Genomic DNA, 23,747 nt, shown 5'->3' on the forward strand with positions numbered 1-23,747 from the left:
TCAAGCGCTCATGTGCCACAGCCGCCCCTGGGTATTCTTTCAGCCAATTGTTGTCTGCGTTTCCATTACGGTCTAAAGAATCTATTCTACCGCTGGCGCTCTCAGCTCGCTCTCTCTCTCACTCTCATTTTCTCTCATCTTTTTTAAAATGAGTCAGGAAGCTTACTTTACTTTAATGTTATCAAAAATATATAAATGCTCTCCTCTCGTCCTAAAACGGACCAATATCGATACCAGAGTACTTACTTGTTTTATGAATAAAGCGGTACACAAGTTCAAGCAGCTGTGCTGTGTATGTTTGACCATTCAGCAATGGTCATACCTGCAAACACCGCCCGGTAAGTTCCTGTGCTTTCAGAAAGTATTACCTCCAACCAGAGACTTTTTTGGAGGGTAAAATGTCCCCAGACCTTAGTTAAGACCCTTGTCCTGCAGTCCAATAGGGTCTTATTTTGTATAAACTAACCAAATGTCTGTGTTTCTGTCTCGTAGGTGGCTGTAAAACGCATCCCCAAGTTGGGTATTGAGTACAAATATATGGTAAGTGATTTGTTCTTTGTCCTAATGCCACAGGTATCTACATTATTTAAATCATTTGAGATTTTTTTTTCGACATTTCTCTTTGTATGCTGAGTACAGGGGACATAATCACATCATATATTGTTCTTCATACAATCTAACAGTTATAATACTGTTTACTTTGTGTATATGTTGACATGAAGGTTTATTATTATATAATTATTTGCCTTCTCTATATCTCTTTGTCTGAAGTGTCTGGGAGGGAAAATGAGGAAGGTCCCTTTGGAGGTTGCTCTGCTGCTGAAACTCAAACCAGCAGCAGGAAGGACCAGTGCAGTGGTGACCCTGCTGGACTGGTACAATCTGGACGATGAGCTGATTCTTGTCCTAGAGAGACCAGTCCCCTGCATGGACCTGGTAGAATTCATCAGCTCTAAAGCGAACTCCTTGCCTGAGCATGATGCTAAAGTAAGAAGCTGATGACATGTTTTTGGGGTTTTTTACGTGTCTTTGTTTGTGTGTCCACGTCCAGCATATCTCACAGTCTTCACGTCTCTTTCTGTCTCCCTTAGACCATAACTAAACAGCTGGTGGATGTTATCATTGAGGTCCACTCCAGAGGTGTCTTCCACAGGGACATCAAGCCGGACAACATTCTCATTGAGACCTGCTCTAATGTCCCACGTGTCCGGCTCATTGACTTTGGCTGTGGCAAATTTCTGTCGAATAGGAGATACACTGACAACCAAGGTAGGTAGTCTTTGTTCTGGTCCTGTTCTCTGAAACAGCTCATCATCTGTGCTGGCCCTGTCCCTCAACGTTAACCTTTTTGTCTCTGTGACTATTTCTACTGTAGGAACCTATGACTTCACCTCCCCTGAGTGGTTCCTGCGTGGGTGGTACACGGCGGAACCCACTACTGTGTGGCAGATTGGTGTAGTTCTGTTTGGGATGCTGCATGGACGTCTCCCCTTCAATAGCAGTTATGAGATGACCTCTTTAGACCCTAACGTCACTGCCAGTCTTTCCTTAGGTAAGTCATAGACACACACACAGTCAGTAGACTCAAGCACACACGTAGAGTTTAGTATTTGTATTAAAACGTGATTCTTGTTTGTTTGTCCAGACTGCCAAAATTTTCTATTGAGCTGTCTGGTAAAGAAACCAGAGGCCAGACCCACCCTGATGAAACTGAAGCACCACCCCTGGCTGATGTGACTGGACCATAGAGGGTGCCATAGAGGGTGCCCCCAGGACTGGAACATAGAGGGTGCCCCCAGGACCATGGATGGACCAACCAGGACCACGGACAGACAGCCCAGGACCATGGATGGACCCCAAGGACAACAGATGGACCCCCCAGATGGCCCCCCCAGGACCACGGATGGACCCCCCAGGACAACAGATGGACCCCCCAGGACCTCTCAGAACCACGGATGCACCTCTCAGGACCCCGATGGACCCCTCAGGACCACGGATGGACCCCACAGATGGACCCAGGATGCACCTGTGGCTCAGTGGCCCAGCTCCGGCAGTCCATGTCGATGTGTCCTTGGGCAAGACCCTAACCCCAAATTGCTCCCGCAGGCTGTATGAATGTGAATGTATGAATGTTAATTAGTGTCCTGATTGGCAGGTGGGACCTTGCATGGTAGCCCCTGTCATCAGTATACGAATGGGTGTGAATGGGTGAATGATGACATGCAGTGTAAAAGCACTTTGAGTGGTCGTAGGACGAGAAAAGTGCTATACAAGTACAGTCCATTTACCATTTTATATATATATATTTTTTTATATATATATATATATATATATATATATATATATATATATGTCTAATAAATAAATGTAATTCTATCATCTTCCTTCTCCCTCATTCGTTCATGAAAACTTGACACATTGATCATGTATTTGTGATGTTGTGGCACAATGACTGATACTTGTCTTGTGATTGACAAAAGCAGTTTACTACCATACAGTACCATACCATACTGAACCATCTGGCTGTGGATGTGATGATCTGTTCGGTCTGTTTCTTTTGTGTTCACTTCCTGTAAGTTTCCCCACACACCTGTACCTTGTTTGTAATTAAACTTGCCCTATTTAGACCCTGTGTTTCCACTCACCCTCTGCCAGATTGTCTTCTTCTCCTTAGCGTGCACATGCTTTCCTGTCGTAATTTCCTTGTGTTTGCTTCCTGGTTTTTGACTCTGCCTGGATTACGGATTTTGGATTTTGTGCTTTTTCCCTGAATGGACTTTGTCGCATTCTCTGACTAGTAAAGTTTTATTTTGAATTATATTTTGTCTCCATTGCTTCCTTCTGCGTCTGAGTCCCAGCTTTGGACAGAAGCGTTGCAGTTGATGGAGTAACAAAGAGTCATTAGGAATAGTAAGTCAAAGTAGGATCTCCCATCAATACATAAATTATACTGAATTGTCAATTTGAGCTTCACAACAGTTCTTCAGAAACCTATGGGTGGTGTCAGGCAGGATACTCCCATATTTTTACAGTCTATGGTTCAGCTCCACTTCCTGACTGAGGGAAGACTGTACGCTCTAGGTACTCACTATCACTTCCTGAGGAACAAGTGGTATTACAAGAAAGTAGGGGCTTGACCTTGCTGGTTGGGAGCAGATCAAAATCTACAGTATAACACACCTCTTGAAAATGTAACAAATACACATTTAAACTATAATACATTACATAATTAACAAATGCAGCTCTGTAACCCCTTTAAACTTGTTAGTCATTTAAGGCATCTATAATGCCATTGTGCATTAAGTAAACTTAGTGACCTGCCTGTATGTTTACACTAAAAGGAACCTACTCCTAGGTGGCTGCAGTGTCAATCTAAAGCTGTGATGAATTTTCAAACTTTTTAAGTTCAATACTCAAAATAATGTTGAAATACTGTAATAACACAGGCACAAATAAATCTAAGGTTTGAGAAACATTTTCACCAAGTACTAACCTGAAAAAATACAGCATCAGTAAAGACACAAAACTCTTGGTATGTCTTCCAACTTGCTAATGGCTGGATGTTTCCCTCGAGACAACTCAGGTTGCAAGTGCCCCACGAATGGGTGCTGCTTCCACTTACCATTTCTCTTCAAAATTAATATGAAAAAAGAAAATGTTCTTACTAACCATATTTAGTCAGAAGATTTTATACCCTGAAGAATGTTGGAAAGATGTCTATTAGATGCTAATTTAATGAATATAAACACAAAAGTGGTCACACAACCTTTGGATGTAGCATATAAACCTTCAGAGAAGAGTGCAGGATTGATGCATCACATAAAACAAAGAACATATTGGACATAGATGGGATGTGTCAGGATCTGATTCAGGTCACAATGATTGATCAATTGTCATGTTGCCTTCACAGTTAATAATAACAATTAATTGAGCAGCATGTTGGAGAAATCCTCCTAGCACACCTAGCACCTAGCGACAGGACTGAGGGTCTAGCAGTCCTCCTGGACTGGGAACATAGGCAGCTGATAACCCAAGGAGCTATCAAAGGGCGACATTCCTGTGGAAGCAAGGACAAGGAGTAATGGGCATTTTCAATCCAGGGAAGATGATCACACCAGGAGGAGGGATTCTATGCTGTTAAACACCCTGCTGGAGTTGTTTGAGGGAAGTGGGCATGGGCCACTCTGCCACTTTCCGGGGTCCGACCTCCCCTGGCCGCTCTCGATGATATAACCAAGGAAATCCACAGAGAGGTTGTTCTCGAAAAGTCTTTGGAGAACTTCCCTCACATGCTGATAGTGTTCCTCCATGTTAGGAGAGAAGATGAGTATGTCGTAGGAAAAAACGACGGACATCGTTGACAAGAGCCTGGAAGACAGAAGCAGTGGTCAGTCCAAAAGGCATGACAAGGTACTTATCCCCTTCCTTGATTCGAACCAGGTGGTAAGCATTACAGAGATCGAGTTCAGAGAAGATGGTGGCTCTCTGTAATGGTTCAAAAGCTGAGTTGATTTGAGGAAGGGGATATTTCTTTGTAACTGTTAGGTTGTCGATTCAGGGGTGTAGGGTACGGTCTTTCTCATATAGACGATAAAGGATGCCTTGTGCGTTAGTACCAGATGCCAAGGGGAGTGACAAAGTGTTGTTTTTTTACGCACTGGGAATGTGAATGGGCTGCACAATTCGATGGAGACAGGAAGCGCAGGAGTGTAAGACACAAGTGTCCTTCACTTGTGTGTATGAAAATTTGAAAGGTATAAAAGTTATGAATGAGATAAGCGATGAACTGAACATGAAACTGAACATATTTTTTGAATGAAGCTGCTAAGCCGAAATTTGGAAGGAGTTGAATGACTTGAAATATATCAAGCGGAATATTAAATATGTAGAAGAACATAGGTTGTGAATGCTTTAACATTTCACACCGATGAATGATTCCAAAATTCACACCAATAATTTGGCATACCACAAAGATCACATTAATCAAAGGTAAGCCTTGATTAGGAGTGTAGGAGTACTACAGCAGGTGAGGGAGACAGTCTTGTAAACACTATAATTCTAAACATTGAAATGGTTTCCCACCAGCTCTTCTAGATTGTATTAATTAACTTGTTCCATACTCTTTTAAAAAATCTTCATATTTCCGAAAACAATGAACTAATCCTTAAAGGTTTCATCTGTCTAGACCGCCCAGTGCCATCACAGCTTTGCAGATTTGCCTCGTTTTTGAAAATCTTTACCCAAGAGTTCTTGTTTATTTATCCTTAAATTATCTCAGTGATTATGCAAAACAGAGAAAACACAATATATAAGGAAACAATGTTTATTTATTCAACATACACAGTGCTTATACAACATATACAGTACATACTAACCAGTTGCCTTGACGGGAGAAAAAAGATTATTTTGAATATGGTATACCTCTGATTCAATTCTGCTGATGCAAGTTTAAGGAGATTTGAGCATTTGCTCTCTGGGAACACTACTGTGGAACCATCTCACGTAAAATGTACATTTGCAGTTGAAAAGTCAACAAGTCCTGCAAGCTGATTCATTGTCTTTCAAAACTAAGTGTCCCTATGAGTGGGACAATTACGTTATGCTGCTTCCTTCTTTAGTCCCATCAGATGATTCATGATTCACATGGCCACTAGAGTTTAAATCACATAGTGGTATCTTGAGACATTCTTGCACATGTATATCAAAATGAATGAATTTCCAGTTGTAATTTTAAAATACTGTACCTTAATAACTTTTTTTTTTTTATATGAATCATGCAGTGAGATTATGAGCTGTAGCCACCAGCCAGATCCAAATATTGGCTTCAGGAGTCCATCTGTGCTTTTGAACCATTCGGTAAATATCCGCATGATGTGAAAGTTGGTCTGAGACCATGGTAGAAATGAATAATGGTTGGGTTGGGCACTTTGATGATGAAGAAATATTTGATAGCTCTCCCTTTTGATATTATGACAATGTGGTCAATGTTGGAAATTACAGAGCAGGACTGTTCTATGACAGTATCTATTTACAGAATTTTTGCATCAATGTGATGCAGTACCTTGATTTTTCAGGTATTCAATTCAATGGATTAGCCAAAAACAGACATTAGCATCTATTTATGTATCTATCAATGGTTTCTCAATTGAATTCCAAGGACTATATCAGAATATAAAATGACAAGTACTGTGATAAAAGACGATCAATATTGCACATCCCAAAGTACCAGCCTCCATTTCGAATCAATAGAATGTTAATGCTAGTGTACCTCAAATTTAGGATCCAATTCATATGATCCCCTGTAAATCCCTGCACCAATAGATCCATGTTTTTACTGTAATGATACTACTGTGTGAAATCTATGTGGCACTGTATCAAAGAAGCATCTCATTTACCTTTAGAGTATATTTACTGGCGTAAGAGATTCTGTGTATTCATGTCTGCTCAGTATGTAGTCTTTGCTGAAGTGAATCTGCTGTCAGTGGGAGAAACAGTCACTGATATGTGTGCAAAAAGGGGGACTTCTGTTTGCTCAGTCCTTGAATTCCTGTTTTATTCGGATGAGGGTCGGGGGGTGTCGGCTGCCTCGGCTTTCCCTTCGTAGAATGTATTCACTAAATTGGGAAGAATCAATTCCACCACCACATGAACCTGTGATCCAGAAACCCTTCTGCTGTAACCGCTCCAACACCTGCAATCAAACACAAACAAAAGCAAGACATTAACCAAAGTATTCACAGATATTAATTATGTCCCCGTTCTTGGGTAGCGAATTAATTGACTTGAAGCGGTAGAGGCTGCTCTATTGTGGAATGAATTGCCCGAGTAAAACTGGGGGGATATTCCGGATTCAGATAAGATATGGCGAAAGCGGTGGTGAAACCAGAACGTGTGGCCCCTTGCCAGTCTCTGTGATTAACAGGGGGTCTTGCAAAGGAATTGGCTGGCTATTCTTAAGATTATTCAGTTGCTGATGGGTTCATATGGACTTAGTGTTCCAGTTGTGGAGTCAGATGAAAATGGTGGCATAAAATGGTGGGGACAGAGTCAGCAGAGGGTCGGATTCTGGTGCCAGTCTTCTGAATTTCTCGAACGAAAAACGTGAAAGTGAGTCAGCGATCAAGTTTTTGGCACCCAGGATGTGGGAGGCTTGGATGTTGAACTGGGGCTGAGCCGAAACCAGAGTGAGCCTTTGCAAGGGTGCATGTGGTGGCTGGATGGGATGGTCAACAGCGTTGTGGCTGACTTGACGCTGGGAAACCGGTAGTGCTGTTGAGGCTTTTAGAGTGAAACTGGTGTGTTGCTGTGAGTCTGTTAACAGTTCAAAAAATGTTGCTTTTTTATCAGACTGAAGGAAAGGGAAATTGCACTGGATGAGTTTGTGCTTGAGGCGAGAGACTGTCCCCTCGGATATGTAGGGACTGTGGAAGCAATGCTGTGGATGAATTAGGGTGGCAGTGGTTTCGCCCGTCATTTCAGCACTTAGATCTTGAGCAGGTGGGAGAGAGGCATCGAGAAGGGACGATACCCCATGGACTCTGAAGTCGTGTTCTTCCCCTGGAGCTGCTGGAGGCAAGTGACCGACGACCTCTGGGTTATCGGAGGATAAATCCTGAGAGCGTCAGATGGTGGGAGAGGGAGGGAGCTGTGGGACTTCAGGAGCTAGCTGGTGTTTTTCAAACAAGTCGTTATCAGAAGGGTTGAGAAAAAACTCCTGGACGACTGTATGAGGTAAAAGGTTTATATTTTTTGCTCGTCTGTCACAGGTCATGTGTGGTGAAAGGAGAGGTTAACTGATCAGTCGTGCTTAAATACTTTGTGCGGAGGAAATTAGATGTGTTTTGTGCTTGGTCTTTGTTCCCAAACTTAGCTATAAAACACAAACCAAAACAGAGGAGCCAAAAGTAGTGGTTTGGTCTCTGATGTCAGCTCTGTGGCCAAAGCTTGTTTCTTGGTTTGCTGCATTTCCAAGCATCAGAATGGCACAGATGGATAAAGTAGCTAATGAAGTGCTTCTGCTCTCAAATAGTTTTTTTTTTTTTTTACATTAAAGCACTACAATTCAGTTTGTATTCAGTCAAGCTAGGGGCAATGTTTTGCAAATTCAACTTCTTCTCTATATTTTTATTTAAAATGTGCAAAGGATCTGAGTACATTAGGATAAATAATGTCAGCATGTCACCATTCCTAAGGCTACACAAAAAACATTTGCCGATCTTCTTCTCCCATAAAGGAGAAAAAATATGGTCTAAGAAGAGATAAATTCATGTCTGATGCAACAATATGCCCAAAATACAGAAAATACAAACAAATAAAGAGACAACAACCGAATACAGAAAACATAAGCCAATATAGGAAACACAACCAAATACAGAAAATAAAGGCAACTAAAGAAAACAGTCAAATACAGAAACACAGGAAAAGGCTTGTGTTTTTGTTGTGTTTTATCACTTTTTTACTATAAGCTGTGCAAATCTCGTCTTCTTATGGTGAACAGTTAAATCACTTCATTTTTTCTCCAAAAGAAGAGGTGCGAAAGTGTGTGCCCCATAATAATAAAACTCATAGTTACGTGTGATCAGTGTGAATGTGAAAGAAGAATTGATCATTGATCAGTTGTGTATCTCTCTAATTTAGCTCATGTAGTCTGCGGTTCTTTTGCGAGTGTATACATGTGTTGCTAACAATAGCTGAGGAAGAGGCCCCAGGGCTTAGGATCACTCTTCATTTTCTCTAGGTAAAATCCATCTCACACTCTGGCCTGAAACATCCACTACTTCAGAAATAGTCCATTGGTTTCTCTCTCCCTCCCCTTCCTTTCAAAGTGAAAAACATGGTGACATTATCTCAGTTTGCCCTCAGGAGTCCTCTGTTCCTCTGACTGCATCTCTGTCTGATTGATATTTCCCCTGAGACAAAGATAGACAGACATACAGTAATGAAATGTGTCAGCCATCAATTTATCTCCACACAAGGAAGTTATTGGCTGATTCTCAACACTTTCAGTATAATAAAGGGCTTAGTGACTGAATCATACTTTGATGGATGGTGACATACAGGATGTGATCTTTAGAGACACAGCTTTAGAGGATCTGCAGAGAAAGATATATAGACTCCAGGTGTTTCCGGGTGAAAAAATCCAGGTGTTCAAAGCTTTTCCCGTCATACTCAAGAAGACTCAAGGCTGTAATCCCTGCCAAAGGTGCTTCAACTAAGTACTGTTTTAAGGGTCTGAAAACTTATATTTTAGCTTTAATAATTTTAGCATACCACTGCAATATTATGTAAAAGTGAAGGGAACTAAATACTTTCTCAATGCACTGTATATGACAGTATGTATGATGTAATGTATGATTGTATGAGTAAATATATATGTGTATGCTGTTTACCTCCCTGCCTGAGTGTGGTGCTGTGTTTTGATCTTATGTGTTGCAGGTAATTGGACAGGGGACTGATCTTGCCCGCTTTAAGATGGGACCTGTGGAGGCTGGCGTGCTAGTATGAGAGAAAGAATGTACAGTATTTTTAAGGGTAAAAATAATTTAATATCAATCCATCCATTCATCCATCCATCCATTATCTTCTCCGCTTATCCGGGGCTGGGTCGCGGGGGCCCAGCAGGGCACATCCTGCTCCCGGCAACGTTTTCCAGTTCTTCCCTGTAGAGCCCAAATGTGATACATTGCCCGCATCCCAGATGTTGGGCAACGAACCACCTGTCCATCTCCCACTCCATTTAACCACGGAGGACTTGTTGGTTTGGTATAGGAGTCGAGTCAAAGTGGTCTTTCCACTCCCGGTCCACAGTTCTCCTCTCCAGATAAACTTTGCCTGTACCAGGCCCTGCTTTCCCTTCCTGAGCCGTCTAACAGTTTTTTAGGCCAACAGAAAGTCCTTCTCCATTGTCTCCCCAAATCCCTCCTACATCTGGGTTTTTGCTTTGGCAACTGCCGCAGCTCTTCAAGCCAACTGGTACCTCTCTGCTGTTTCCAAAGACCCACAGCCAAGCACAGCAGGCCTCCTTCTTCAGCTTGACAAATGCAAAACTATTTCTTTGTAATTTCTAATCAAAATGATACTTTTCTTTCCGTACACAAAAAATGATGTGTGCTTAACCAATGACATCATGACTTTCCTTCCATCAATCAATCTGCAACTTTCAGTGACAAGGGAGGTAGCTCTGTATCACGCTACATTTTAAGCGCGATACAGAAGTGACAATGGGGTTTAATGTGCCTGTTTCTACACATCTTTACTCTTTCCCCTATGTAGGTCATTCACCGTGTGATGTGTTTTGTGTATTACAATAGACACATCCAACAACATGCGCCCACTTTTAACCATGTCCAAACCTTAGTCCCCTTTATGCTAAGTATTTGTCTACACTGTCTGACTTGAGGTTTTGTTTCTTGTATGTAATTGAATAGCTCAAAGAAGATGAACATTTAAAAAAGTGCCAAAAAATGCTGAAGACAGAAAACCTGATCCTGAGAAAAGAATTCAGTCACTACTGTCTGATCCCAGACAAACATTGGTATTGAAGGGTTTGAAAATTGGACCCAGAGTGTGTTTTCTACCTGGACAGAGTTGAGGTGGCAGTAGCCGTTGAGTGGAAAGCGAATGATGTGCGTGGATTCCTGGTCCAAGCTGGTGTTCAGGGTATTGGATATGACATCTCTGACCTCAGGAAAAACCTCCTGGATCACGGCCCGGTGGGCGCTCACGCTGATCCTCTCACCAAGCTCCGGAGCCACATGAATGACGACACACTCGCACTCCAGAGACAATCCCACGCATTCCTGCTCGGTCCTCCAGAGTTCCAGCTCAGCCTGCAGAGACGTCAGCTGAAAGAAACTGGCCTCTTCGTAGAGCAGGGAGTATTCCTGCAAACACACACACACACACACACACACACACACACACACACACACACACACACACACACACACACACACACACACACACACACACACACACACACACACACACACACACACTATACATTAAAACAAGCCCAGAGACACACACAGACAGAAGAAAACAAAGACAAAAAAACACAAGCTCATGAAAATACAAACACATGCAAACACAAGCACAGAAACACACACACATGAGCAGGGCATTGATCAACATAGATAAATAAATAATAAATGTGAGAAGTCCTCATCTATCATATTTTGCTTAAAATAATCACCATTGTTTGTTGGTGCTCATTTATGACTATATGCATCAAGACCTCTTGTGGTTGGCGGTGATTCACAATTTTTGAAAAACTTCTTCACTCATCTAAATTGGTCGGTAGGGCTGCAAGTGATCAACAAATGCTTCAGAGGCAAAAAACTAAATGTTTTAGTCTAAGCTTAGCCTCAGTTTGAACTACAACATCTGCAGATTAATTCCATACACCAAATATTAGGATCCACTAAAGTTCTGCACGATGCCAGATGAATGTCTTTTGTTATCTTTGCCGCCATCTTGACTGTAAGGGTGCCGGGACGGAGTAGTGTGGCATTCAACTCTTCTATTTTTGTGAGGGGAGATGGAGACCCACCTGATCTTTTCTAGTTTAACATTAGTATATATATATATATATATATATATATATATATCTTGTATAGTAGTGATTATTTGCTCCAGTCAGTGATCCCTCTAATTGGAATGTGAAGTGCTGAGAACGTCTGAGATCACTTGATTTCGGCACTGTTGTCACGTCAACTGTATTGAGTGCACAAAGAACTTACTATGATTCAAGGCAGAGAATTATAACTCTGTTTGGGCCTAAAACAAAGTCATATGAATACTCTGATTTTCATTTTTCTAGAAACAAAAACATCTGCCTTCAGATTTATTTTAAAGGATCCTATATGCACATTTAAAAAAATCTAAATATACTGTCTTTAGGTGGTTTACTCTGTGTGTACAATACTAATGTTAATTAATTAGGAAAAAGAAAGTTGGAGAATTAAAGTTTCTCTGACTGTGAATAATTCAGCCCAGATAGATTAGCTTGCTGGTTCTGAGGTCAAAACCAGAATATTTGCCTACCTATTTTTCTAGCTGCAATTATAGCCACAATTACTGCAAATACCGTAAGTCAGAAAGCAGTTCTCAGGATAGTTTCTGTAAGTGGTCTATCTGCTCAAGTACGACAACAGTTAAAATCCCTCCTCTGACCGTCGGGACAGTTCATTTGATTCTTGGTTCTCCTTGTGATTTGGGACTGTTCAGATAAACTGTGGTAGTACCTGATCACAGCTCTAGACACTCACTTTGAAGTCATCGGGGATGAGGAGTTTTGAGGTCCGGAGGAAGTTAAGTATGTAGCGGAACATGGGGCCATCCCGATCAATGAAGTAGTGCTGCTTAAGACTGTCCAACACTATGGGCTCCGTTCCCTCGAACAGACGACCAATCCTGCCAAAAACAAAGAAGATGAAAACAGATCAATTACTAACCAAATGGTGGGGAAGCTGTCGTACCTGCAGCAGCTTTACTTCCCATCATCAACTGCTGCGTTCATCCTGTTCTCTTTAAATACCGACGCTTGGTGAGTACCCCTCTGCATCTGATACCAATGCATCGAGGCACCTTTAGCGTCTTGATTAGACGCACCAGGCTTTAGACAACTCCAATGTAAACTCATCCTCATCATTATTATATGGTCAGAGCAACTGCCATTGGGTGGAATGGAGGGAAGGATGGATAGGTCAAACAAACCTGTTTATGTCCAGTATGCAATCAAGTTGACCTTGACTTATTTTACCTTACTATTGTTAAGTAACTTACATAGCATACTAAACGGCTAAGCAAGTACTTTTGTTGCCTAAACCTAACCAAGTACTTTTGTTACCTAAACCTAACCAAGTACTTTGGATGCATTAACCTAACCAAGTACTTGTGTTGAATAAGTAAACCTAAAAAATAAGTAAACCTTTGTTGTATGTTTTCTTTGAAAAGACAGAAACTGTATGTTTCCTGTGAACACTGAAGTTTAATTTAAAAGACATTGCATTTAACAAGGGGAAACTGACACGCGGTCCGTGACACGTCCAAAAACTGATGCTAATGGGGTACTTTGAGATACTGACCAAGTGGCGATATCTGACGAGAACAAGCATTTCAAATCAGTTCAAAATGCTATGTCTACCTTAATACCGTTGAAAGCGTTATTGGCCACTGTAATCATTCCTCCCCACTTCCTAGCCAATCAAAGTGCTTTCCTAGCCAAATCCAGTGACAGTAGTGTGGCAGTGTACTTGTCGGTTGGCAACAGCTGCAGGTGGAGAGAAGGTGCAGGTCTCACCATTAGACGCCACTAAGTCCTGCACACTGCTCCTTTAAAAAAAACACTGAATTTGCATTTTTACTGAAAAAATGTATCTCCCTTTGCAGTGAAAATTAAGGGGTAGTGTTGACCTCTTTCCAACTCCTTAACCTATCCAGAGAACCCATTAAAAGCCTTATATATTGTGGAAAATTAGTTTATTATTAAGTTTATCAGTTATTTTACCTTTTATACGCCTGAATACTGATTCAGATTAAACGTCATGAGTTCACAAAATAAAGGTCTGAAAATATTCAGTAAAGCCAATTACAAACCATAATACAAATGTGATTTGATAATTAATAAACTTTAAAATATTTAAAATGAATAATATATGTAACTATTATATAAAATATTAATTAAGAGAAAAGTCATACAACCCTCAAAATCTCGAATTGTGAAATGAAGGTGTTTAGTTTTCAGGGTTTAAGGGATTTAGTTTTTTTCTTTTCAAATTAATGGACAATTAAGGGATGACTACTGTGATGACGTCTACCATACCAAACACCTGGATTTAATGTAAGGCATCAGATGTGTTTCAGGAGTTTAAGGTATGTAAAGGAGTTTTTTTTCATAGTGGATGCGTGTCCCTCACCGTGACTCAGGATACTTTGTAAGGGTGGCCAGGCTGCTGGTGTACATGTGTCCTCCGACATCGATGTGGACGGGTGCGTTGGTTTTAGTGAGCTGGGCTGGCGTGGGAATGCCGGCAGAGCTCAGGGGAGACACAGGAGACCCAGAGACCTGCTGCTGACTGGACATACTGCTGCTGCTGCCACAGCTGTCCTGGGACACAAAACAGACACACACACACACACACACACACACACACACACACACACACACACACACACACACACACACACACACATAGTATTGGTATTACCAGTATAAAAGCAAATATAGTGCTGTAGTATCAGTGGCCGCCCTAACAATAGCACTAGTGTGATGTCAACAGAGGCCAGTCAGACATTTAAATGTCCAATAAAAACCATGTTGTAAACTATTCTTATTTTTGATCTCCAACATGACAACATTGGTTAGTATAAGTGCAAAGTTTTAATATAGGCTGTATTATTATTATTAAAGCAACGTGAAGGATACACAAAATAATTTGAAGAAAGCATCAGACTTATGGCGCAGGTTTTGACGTCACTGTGTCACTTGTATAGCGACAAACACACAGAGAATTTCCACTCAAAGAAGCCCCCTCCTTTGATTTATACCCGTCGACTTTGCGGATTTGGTTCAGTCCATGGACTGTATGGAAGTGCACATCACCCCATTGGTTAAAGGACTAGAGTTTAGAAGCCTTGATTTGCATATTGGCTGTCGCCATCTTTGTTTTAAGCAATCAAGATGGTGACACAAGAGGGTGAAGCTAGCTACGACTGAACACTGAATAAGACATTTATTAGGTGACCAACGATTTACAATGAACACTGTTAAGAGGTTCAAATTGTATGACAAAGAAAACCACAGACAAGGTTGGTTGGTAGGTTGCAACCTGGTTCAGTCTCTTAGCTCTCATCAACATCACTCATTTCTAGCAACAACAGATAGCTGTTTTCAGTAAAAATCTCTGAAAAAGTCGGTGTTCACTACACTGCTCAGAAGCAAACAGGAGACAGCGACCCAGTTAGATACCAGCTGGTGAACATAGTGGAGCATTTAGCATCTAAAGAGACAGATATTTATCTCAGGAGTTGGTGGTGACCAAAAACAGAGCAAAAACAAAAGTGAATATTTGGCTAACATTCATCAGGTGACCAGAGACACTACCCCAGATGAATGCTAATGTAGTTTCATATCTGCTGGATGTGAAGCTACATTAGCTGCCTTTGCAAAAGAACATCTTTAAAAAAAGATGATAATTATAGCTTTATTGGTCATGTACATACATAGATACATATACACAAAATGTCTCTTCTGCATTTAATCTGGGCTGCTAAGAAGCGCCTGGGGAGCAATTTGGGGTCAGATGTCTCGCCCAAGGACACTTGACATGTTGACTGTAGAGGCCAGGGTTCGAACCACCAACCTTCTGGTTGCGGGACGAGCACGCTACCCCTGTGAGCCTCCCTGTTCTGCTGCCCCCTAGTGGCAGAATATTATTCAACGCAACCCTACATAAGTAAAAACTGCAGAGGGCTAAATATGCCCTGTTGATATAGAATTATATTCTAGATTATTTATTTATCCAGGCCTATAACATGAGATAAAATAAGATAATCCTTTATTAGTCCCGCAGCGGGGAAATTTACAATGGGACTTAACTATGGGACTATACTGGTGGAATTACTTCCACCAATACAGTCCACCAGGAAAGTGTCTCCATGGCTACCTTTGCCCCGGCAATGAGCCAATCACACTGTACCCTGTGACATCCATGTGGGCTGGCTGGCAGGTCTGACCCACTGAGTTTAAGAGAAGTCCTGATGAGCTAAGAGTCGTAGCTCCCAGTCAGCCTCAGCACTGCAAGATAATGCCAGAGGTCTGACAGGAAGCAAAGGAAACACAAGGACAGTCTGTCAGGCACATAGATATGACTTTGCTCTGTCGGAGCACCAGCTATTCCAGATAGCCCCGTGGGCTACTTTTACATTGCCAGGTGCCTGGCAAGAAGCAAAGCGTTAAGCTCAGAGAGAAGCAATTGGCAGCCAGCAGGAGTCCCGGTGCCCGACAGGCTGGGAACAAAGGTCTGCTGCTGCCGTGCTGGTTTCTCTCATTCTGTTCCAAACGGCTCTCTTCAAACCTCTTCCAACCCCTTCACTTGTACCTGTTGCAAGGTCAGAGACTTAACTGCTCTTCTCTCTCTCTCTGTGTGTGTGTGTGTGTGTGTGTGTGTGTGTGTGTGTGTGTGTGTGTGTGTGTGTGTGTGTGTGTGTGTGTGTGTGTGTGTGTGTGTGTGTGTGTGTGTGTGTGTGTGTGTGTGTGTGTGTGTGTGTGTGTGTGTGTGTGTTTCTTGAAAACGTGTTAATGTCAAATAAAATAGATCTAAAATATGAATAACATCCTTTATACTTGAACAAACTGTAAGTATAAAACTGACTATATATATACAGCGGGTACGGAAAGTATTCAGACCCCTTTAAATTTCTCACTCTTTGTTTCATTGTAAAATAGATCTAAAATATGAATAACATCCTTTACTCTGCATTAACTATTTATTTTCCTTCCCTTTTACGCATACTTGAACAAACTGTAAGTATAAAACTGACTATATATATACAGCGGGTATAATAAGTATTGAACACGTCACCATTTTTCTCAGTAAATATATTTCTAAAGGTGCTATTGACATTACATTTTCACCAGATGTCGGTAACAACCCAAGTAATCAATACATACAAAGAAAACAAAACAAATAAGTTCAGAAATGAAGTTATGTGTAATAAAATGGAATGACACAGGGGGAAAGTATTGAACACGCTTACTGAAATTTATTTAATACTTCGTACAAAAGCCTTTGTTGGTAATGACAGCTTCAAGACGCCTCCTGTATGGAGAAACTAGTCGCATGCATTGCTCAGGTGTGATTTTGGCCCATTCTTCCGCACAAACAGTCTTCAAACCTTGAAGGTTGTGTGGGCCTCTTCTATGAACTCTGATCTTTAGTTCTTTCCATAGATTTTCTATTGGATTCAAGTCAGGTGATTGGCTGGGCCATTCTAGCAGCTTTATTTTCTTTCTCTGAAACCAATTGAGAGTTTCCTTGGCTGTGTGTTTGGATCATTGTCTTGCTGAAATGTCCACCCTCGTTTCATCTTCATCATCCTGGTAGATGGCAGCAGATTTTTACCAAGAATATCTCGGTACATTTTTCCATTCATCCTTCCTTCAGTTATATGAAGTTTGCCAGTGCCGTATGCTGAAAAACAGCCCCACACCATGATGTTCCCACCTCCAAACTTCACTGTTGGTATGGTGTTTTTTGGGTGATGTGCAGTGCCATTTGACCTCCAAACATGGTGTGTATTATGGCATCCAAAGAGTTCAATTTTGGTCTCATCTGACCAGACTATTTTCTCCCAGTATTTCACAGGCTTGTCTAAATGTTGTGCAGCAAACTTTAAACGAGCTTCAACATGCTTTTTCTTCAGCAATGGAGTCTTGCGTGGTGAGGCCACGGCGGTTGAGTGCATTACTTATTGTTTTCTTTGAAACAATTGTACCTGCTAATTCCAGGTCTTTCTGAAGCTCTCCACAAGTGGTCCTTGGCTCTTGGACAACTCTTCTGATAATTCTTTTCACTCCTCTGTCAGAAATCTTGCGAGGGGCACCTGGTCGTGGCTGGTTTATGCTGAAATGATGTTCTTTCCACTTTCGGATTATGGCCCCAACTACCAGGATGATGAAGATGAAACGAGGGTGGACATTTCAGCAAGACAATGATCCCAAACACACAGCCAAGGAAACTCTCAATTGGTTTCAGAGAAAGAACTGAAGATCAGAGTTCATAGAAGAGGCCCACGGAACCTTCAAGATTTGAAGACTGTTTGTGTGGAGGAATGGGCCAAAATCACACCTGAGCAATGCATGTGACTAGTTTCTCCATACAGGAGGCGTCTTGAAGCTGTCATTACAAACAAAGGCTTTTGTACGAAGTATTAAATAAATTTCAGTCAGCGTGTTCAATACTTTTTCCCAGTGTCATTCCATTTTATTACACATAACTTCATTTCTGAACTTATTTGTTTTGTTTTCTTTGTATGTATTGATTACTTGGGTTGTTACCGACATCTGGTGAAAATGTAATGTCAATAGCACCTTTAGAAATATATTTACTGAGAAAAATGGTGACGTGTTCAATACTTATTATACCCGCTGTGTATATATATATATATATATATATATATATATATATATATAATATCCCTTTAAACAGATTTTGGGGGTTGGTTACGCATCCAGGAACATGATCATTCATTTGGAGTTGTGTTTGTGGAGCTCTGTCAGGACATATCGACTATGCCACTGTAGTTTACTTCTTCACATTGGTAAACTCACTCACAAATTCAATCAATTATGGAGAACCTTTTTTAAATCTGTTTCATTTTTTCATAAATTCTTTGAATATAGGCCTACACTGTCACGTATTACATGACAACCTGCATCAATATGCACAAATATGTCCTCAAAAGATGGGTGAAGCCTGCATAAAGTGGACATTCCCATAACTTTTGTAACACACACACACACACACACACACACACACACACACACACACACACACACACACACACACACACACACACACACACACACTATACTATCTTTTGCCTTGCCTGCTGCGGATTTTACATACGAGCTGTTAACACACCGGCTTCCTGTAGATGACAAACGACCACATGTCCTTTGTTACCTTTGCGGGCACAGCGACCGGGGACCGCCCCTCGGGCTGGGTGTGTATACAGGACTCCGCGGCTCTAGCGGGGACCGGCTCGTTCTCCTTCCGCTCTACGGGCGAATCCGCGCGTGTCCCCGGGCCCGCGCACAGTCTCTTGGCGCGAGGAGCCCCCGGGTCCTCCTCGGCGCTGACTCTTTTTTTTGTCGTTGTCGTTGTTGATGTTGATGAGTTTATTGTCGTTGCTGCCGGGTTCACATCCGCAGCGTCGGTTACCCGGCGGAGGTACGGGATCACGAGCTGGAGGTGGGACTGCGCGTGGCCGTTGACCGTTTCCGAGGCAACGTAAAGCGTCGTCGTCGTCGTCGTCGTCCTGGAGCCCGCGGCGCCCACGATGCTGTTGAGCGTCGCTATGGAGACGGCGCCGATGCAGTGGTTGGTGTAGGTCTTGGAGAGCTTGGCAGCGCGCGACAACATCTGCATCCTCGTGCCCAACAGGTTCTTGCCGATAGCTTTGTTCTCGTACCACGTCACGTCGCTCGCGCAGCAGTGGTCCCGCGGCCGCTGGAAGAACGCCCTGCAGAGCGGGTTCCGCTTCGACACGTAGCGGACGAAGCTGGCGTACGGACACTGCTCCGAGCCCGTCTCGTACATCCGCGGCAAGGTATCCTCGTCCGCGTCCGGACGCTTCTTGGTCCAGGCGGCGGAGCGGGACTTGTGGTACGGTCCGAGCGCTTTAAAATAGACAAACTTTCTCCCGTCCTCGTCCACCGCCAGACCGAACGAGTCCTCCTCAAGCTCCCGCTGGTTTTCCCGGCCCCTGGTGCAGAAATACATACAGGTCTCGAACCACACTTTGTTGAGCAGCCCGAACGGCGTGTCGGTGTTGAACACGGAGGACTCGTACAGTTTCCGCAGGTCCGAGCGCGTGATGGCTTGTTTCTGCACCACGGGACCGGCGCCCTGCTCCTCCAGCCTCCGTATGACCGCAGCCAGGGTCAGGTTGGCGCTGCGCAGCTCCGGGTCCTTGGTGAGGTCCAAGGTGCGGCAGTAGGGCGGCTCGTTCAGATACCGATTCAGGGAGCTCCGGATGCTGATGAGGGACGACTTGCTGTACAGCTGTCCACTTTTGGAGCGCGCCTCCGCGTAAAAGGAGCGCAGCACCGCGCAAAGCGCCTCCTTGTCCAGAGTTTCAAAGTCCGGACTTTGGGCTTTCTCGCTAAGGTACTCCCTGAAGATCCTCACCGCGTACCGGGTGGCCAGGCGGGTGTTCTCGCTCAGCCTGTTCCGCTCGGACCGCTGAAGGTGTCCCTCCAGGTGAGACTCCAGCTCAGCGGGGACGCTGCCGCTGAAGGGCTCCGCCTCCCCCCCCTCTTCTCGGTCCATACTCTGCATAACGACCGCCCGCATCTCCGCGGCGGAACAGCTGGAGCCCAGCACCGTGCCCCCTGACTCCCACTCCAGCTCCACGCCATCCCTGTCGGACTCCTCGTCCTCTTCCTCCCCGGTGATCTGGACCTCCTGGATCTCATCTTCATCCTCCTCCTCCTCCTCCTCCTCCTCCTCCTCGTTATCCTCCTGCTCCCTGCGCCTCTCGGGGCAGCTCATCCGTTCCTGCTCCGTGTCTCCGCTGGCAGGCATTCTCGCCATATTGCGGTCTGTGAAGCGGTCCTCCGGCAGCGCGCATGCGCTATATTGGACCGCAGCGCTGAAAGCCTTTTGTGTTTAAGTGACCTTCAGCTGTGCACGAGGTTTTTTAAGGCACTGGGAGCGAGCGCAGCGGGAGGGTAAATTTGGAAGCGCGCTCCTCGTCAGAAAAGGCTGCAGTATTGGACCGCATATTGGACCAGCAGCACGAGCACGTTGATGTGATGTGGTGGATAACAGGACTGCAGGAGTGTGACCTCCAGCATCATCACGAGACACCTTTAGTTACGCTTTTAAACCAGTTTGATACACAATATGATGATTATAATAAAGAATATAAATACATTCAGAAAATAAACTAGGAAACTGACTTTGGGGAAGATTTGTCATAGTACCTCAACTCTTACTGTATTCTGAAAAAAGACACAAGGATTTAGAGGACAGAATAGCACATGCAGTCATTGTTGCACTGAGAATATATAATCAAACCTCATCACACATGCACATACTGTTTTACTTTCAATAAGACAAATGTTCTTCTTTTAAGTAGTTATGCTGCATACGTTTTACTAATTTGTCTGCTTTGCATAAGTTAAATATGCATGATGCTGGCTTGTGTTTGTCTGTGGGAGTTTATGTATTCAGCTTGGGACTTGTGGTGCAATCTAACGGCTGTAATAAATATAAATGGAACTAAGACACATAAAATAACTTTTTATAAACATCACAACAAGCAAATAAGATTGATTAAGATTTAATTAGATATAAATAAATAAAGGAATCAACAGGATAGGTCACCAACACATATCAATCACATGCAAGGTCAGATTTGGGACATCACATGGGGTTGTCGTCTGGCCCGCCTAGTTCTCCGACACGCTCGGCACAAAGGAGAAGTTTCCACTGTCTGAGTCATGGGGAGAGCCACCCAGTTGGTTAAAACAGTTGAGAAATCAGTTCTGAGGAATGAGAGAAAATAACTCAAGTGACATGTACGGCATTTAGACTTGATCAACGTGTCCTCATACAATGGTGGGTGTGATATCTTACGTAAAGTTACTCCTCGTTTTTTGTGCGTTTTCCTACAAAAGACAGCAATATTTCCGCTGGTTACATGCATGCTGTCTTTTCAAAATAACCTTCACAGGAAACAACCTTGTAAGGTTTAGGCAACAAAACAACTACAATGTACTCTTGTGTGCACTTTACTCTACGCTGTTGTAAGCCTGCAAATTTCCCCGCTGCGGGACTAATAAAGGATTATCTTATCTTATCTTATCTTATCTTATGCCTATAAAAAGTATTCACCCCCCCTTGGATGTTTTCCCCTTTTGTTGCTTTTATACATGAAATCATGGTCAATATAGTTTGGCTTTTTTGACTAGAATTTGCCAAAAAGCTTCTTTCATGTCAAAGTGAAAACAGATTTTTACAAACTAATGTCAATTAATTAAAAATATATGGTGTAAAATAAGTGTTTGCATAAATATTCACCCCCTTTAAAGTGACTGACCTAATTCAACAGAGGTCCAGGTAGTTGATGCCAGCAGTGTCACATTTATTGAAATGGAGATCACCTGAGTGCAGTTGATGTGTGTCAAGTGATTGTAGTATAAAAACACCTGTGTCTGGGAGGTCCAGTCTCTGGTTCATCAGTATTCCTGCTACAATTGCAACATGAAGACAAAAGAACACTCCAAGCAACTCAGAGAAAAGATCATTGAAAAGTACAAGTCAGGAGATTGGAAAAGATTTCCAACTCATTAGACATCCCACAGAGTTCAGTTAAATCCATCATTAAGAAATGGAAGGAGTATGGCACTTGTTTAAATCTGCCTAGAGCTGGCCGTCCTCACAAACTGAGTGACCGGGCAAGAAGAAGACTGGTGAGGGAGGCCACCAAGACACCTACGACCACTCTGAAGGAGTTAAAAGCTTCAGTGGCTCAGATGGGAGAGACTGTACATACAACAACTGTTGCCTGGGTTCTTCACCAGTCGAAGCTGTATAGGAGAGTGGCAAAGAGAAAGCCACTGTTGAAAAAAGCTCATATGAAATCTCGCCTGGAATTTGCCCAACGGCATGTGGGAGACTCCAAGGTCAATTGGAAGAAGGTTCTTTGGTCTGATGAGACAAAAATGTAGCTTTTTGGCCATCAGACTAGACGCTATGTTTGGCGAACACCAAACACTGCACATCACCACAAACACACCATCTCCACCGTGAAGCATGGTGGTGGCAGCATCATGCTCTGGGGATGCTTCTCAGCAGCAGGCCCTGGAAGGCTTGTAAAGGTAGAGGGGAACATGAATGCAGAAAAATATCGCCAAATCCTGGAGGATAATCTGACTCAGTCTGCAAGAGAACTACGACTTGGGAGAAGATTTATTTTCCAGCAAGACAACGACCCCAAGCATACAGCAAAAGCTACACAGAAATGGTTCAAAGACAACAAGGTGAATGTTCTGGAGTGGCCAAGTCAAAACCAAGATCTCAATCTAATCGAGAATTTGTGGCTGGACTTAAAGAGCTGTTCACGCCCGATCCCCCAGCAACCTGACAGAGCTTGAGCTGTTTTGCAAGGAAGAATGGAGAAAAATTGCAGTGTCCAGATGTGCCAGCCTGATTGAGACATATCCACACAGACTCAGTGCTGTGATTGCAGCCAAAGGTGCATCGACTAAATACTGACCTGAAGGGGGTGAATATTTATGCAATCATTTACTTTACCTTATATATTTTTAATTAATTGACATTAGTTTGTAAAAATCTGTTTTCACTTTGATATTAAAGAGTTATTTTTTGCAAATTCTTGTCAAAAAAGCCAAATTATATTGACCATGATTTCATGTATAAAAGGGGAAAACATCCAAGGGGGGTGAATACTTTTTATAGGCATTGTAAGTGAGGTTTAGGGAAAAAAACTTTCTAGTTAGGTTAAGGCAAAAAAAACTACTTAGTTAGGTTTAGGCAACAAAACTACTTAGTTAGGTTTAGGGAAGGTCCTTGTTTGGGTTGAAATAAGTACAGAATTTACACAAGATGCCTGACCAATAGATCAAAGTTGACCTCTTGTTTCACACGGAGAACAAATAGCAGTAACCCCATTTATTGCGTTTGGATGTAATTTAATGTTGTGCTAGTTTCACGCTAGTTTCTTTCCTAATGTCATGGTCCAAGGAGTTTGTTTCTTGTTTTTAATTTAAAGTCCTCTCATTCTTGTTTTACTTTCTGCCTGATTTGATTCACCTGTTCCTTGTCAGCTGCTGTCACCGGACTCCCCTTTCCTTGTGTATTTACTCTCTGTGCTCTCATTGTATTTTGTCAGTCGTCTTTGTCGTCTTCATTGTTATATTTAGTTCTGTTTACCTGACTGCTGTTCCTGCCTGCTTTTTTGGAATCCCAGCCTGTAAGCTTTTTTTTAATATA

The 23,747-nt window shown here is 42.6% G+C and overlaps 1 protein-coding gene across 1 annotated transcript; it reads right to left on the reverse strand.

Moving 5' to 3' along the window:
* Positions 1-6,448: 6,448 nt before the first annotated feature.
* LOC129088788 (uncharacterized) lies at positions 6,449-20,321 on the reverse strand. The gene is made up of 6 exons (XM_054596019.1): positions 18,670-20,321; positions 16,900-16,917; positions 13,920-14,090; positions 12,270-12,414; positions 10,578-10,883; positions 6,449-6,691 (listed from the first exon to the last, which is right to left on the reverse strand). Exons 1-6 carry the CDS (start codon positions 20,319-20,321, stop codon positions 6,533-6,535), a joined length of 2,451 nt encoding a protein of 816 aa, XP_054451994.1. The 3' UTR covers positions 6,449-6,532.
* Between the last annotated feature and the right edge of the window lie 3,426 nt (positions 20,322-23,747).

Source organism: Anoplopoma fimbria, chromosome 3 (assembly GCF_027596085.1).
Source record: "Anoplopoma fimbria isolate UVic2021 breed Golden Eagle Sablefish chromosome 3, Afim_UVic_2022, whole genome shotgun sequence".
In the NCBI taxonomy this organism is placed as follows: Eukaryota; Metazoa; Chordata; class Actinopteri; order Perciformes; family Anoplopomatidae; genus Anoplopoma; species Anoplopoma fimbria.

Bases quoted from the DNA above. Each gene is read 5' to 3' on its own strand.
- LOC129088788 (XM_054596019.1), bottom strand. From the start codon at position 20,321: ATGGCGAGAATGCCTGCCAGCGGAGACACGGAGCAGGAACGGATGAGC. The intron at 12,415-13,919 runs GTGAGGGACACG...TGTTTTTGGCAG, and splicing joins ACAAAGTATCCTGAGTCACG to GATTGGTCGTCTGTTCGAGG. The intron at 10,884-12,269 runs GTGAGTGTCTAG...GTGTGTTTGCAG, and splicing joins TCATCCCCGATGACTTCAAA to GAATACTCCCTGCTCTACGA.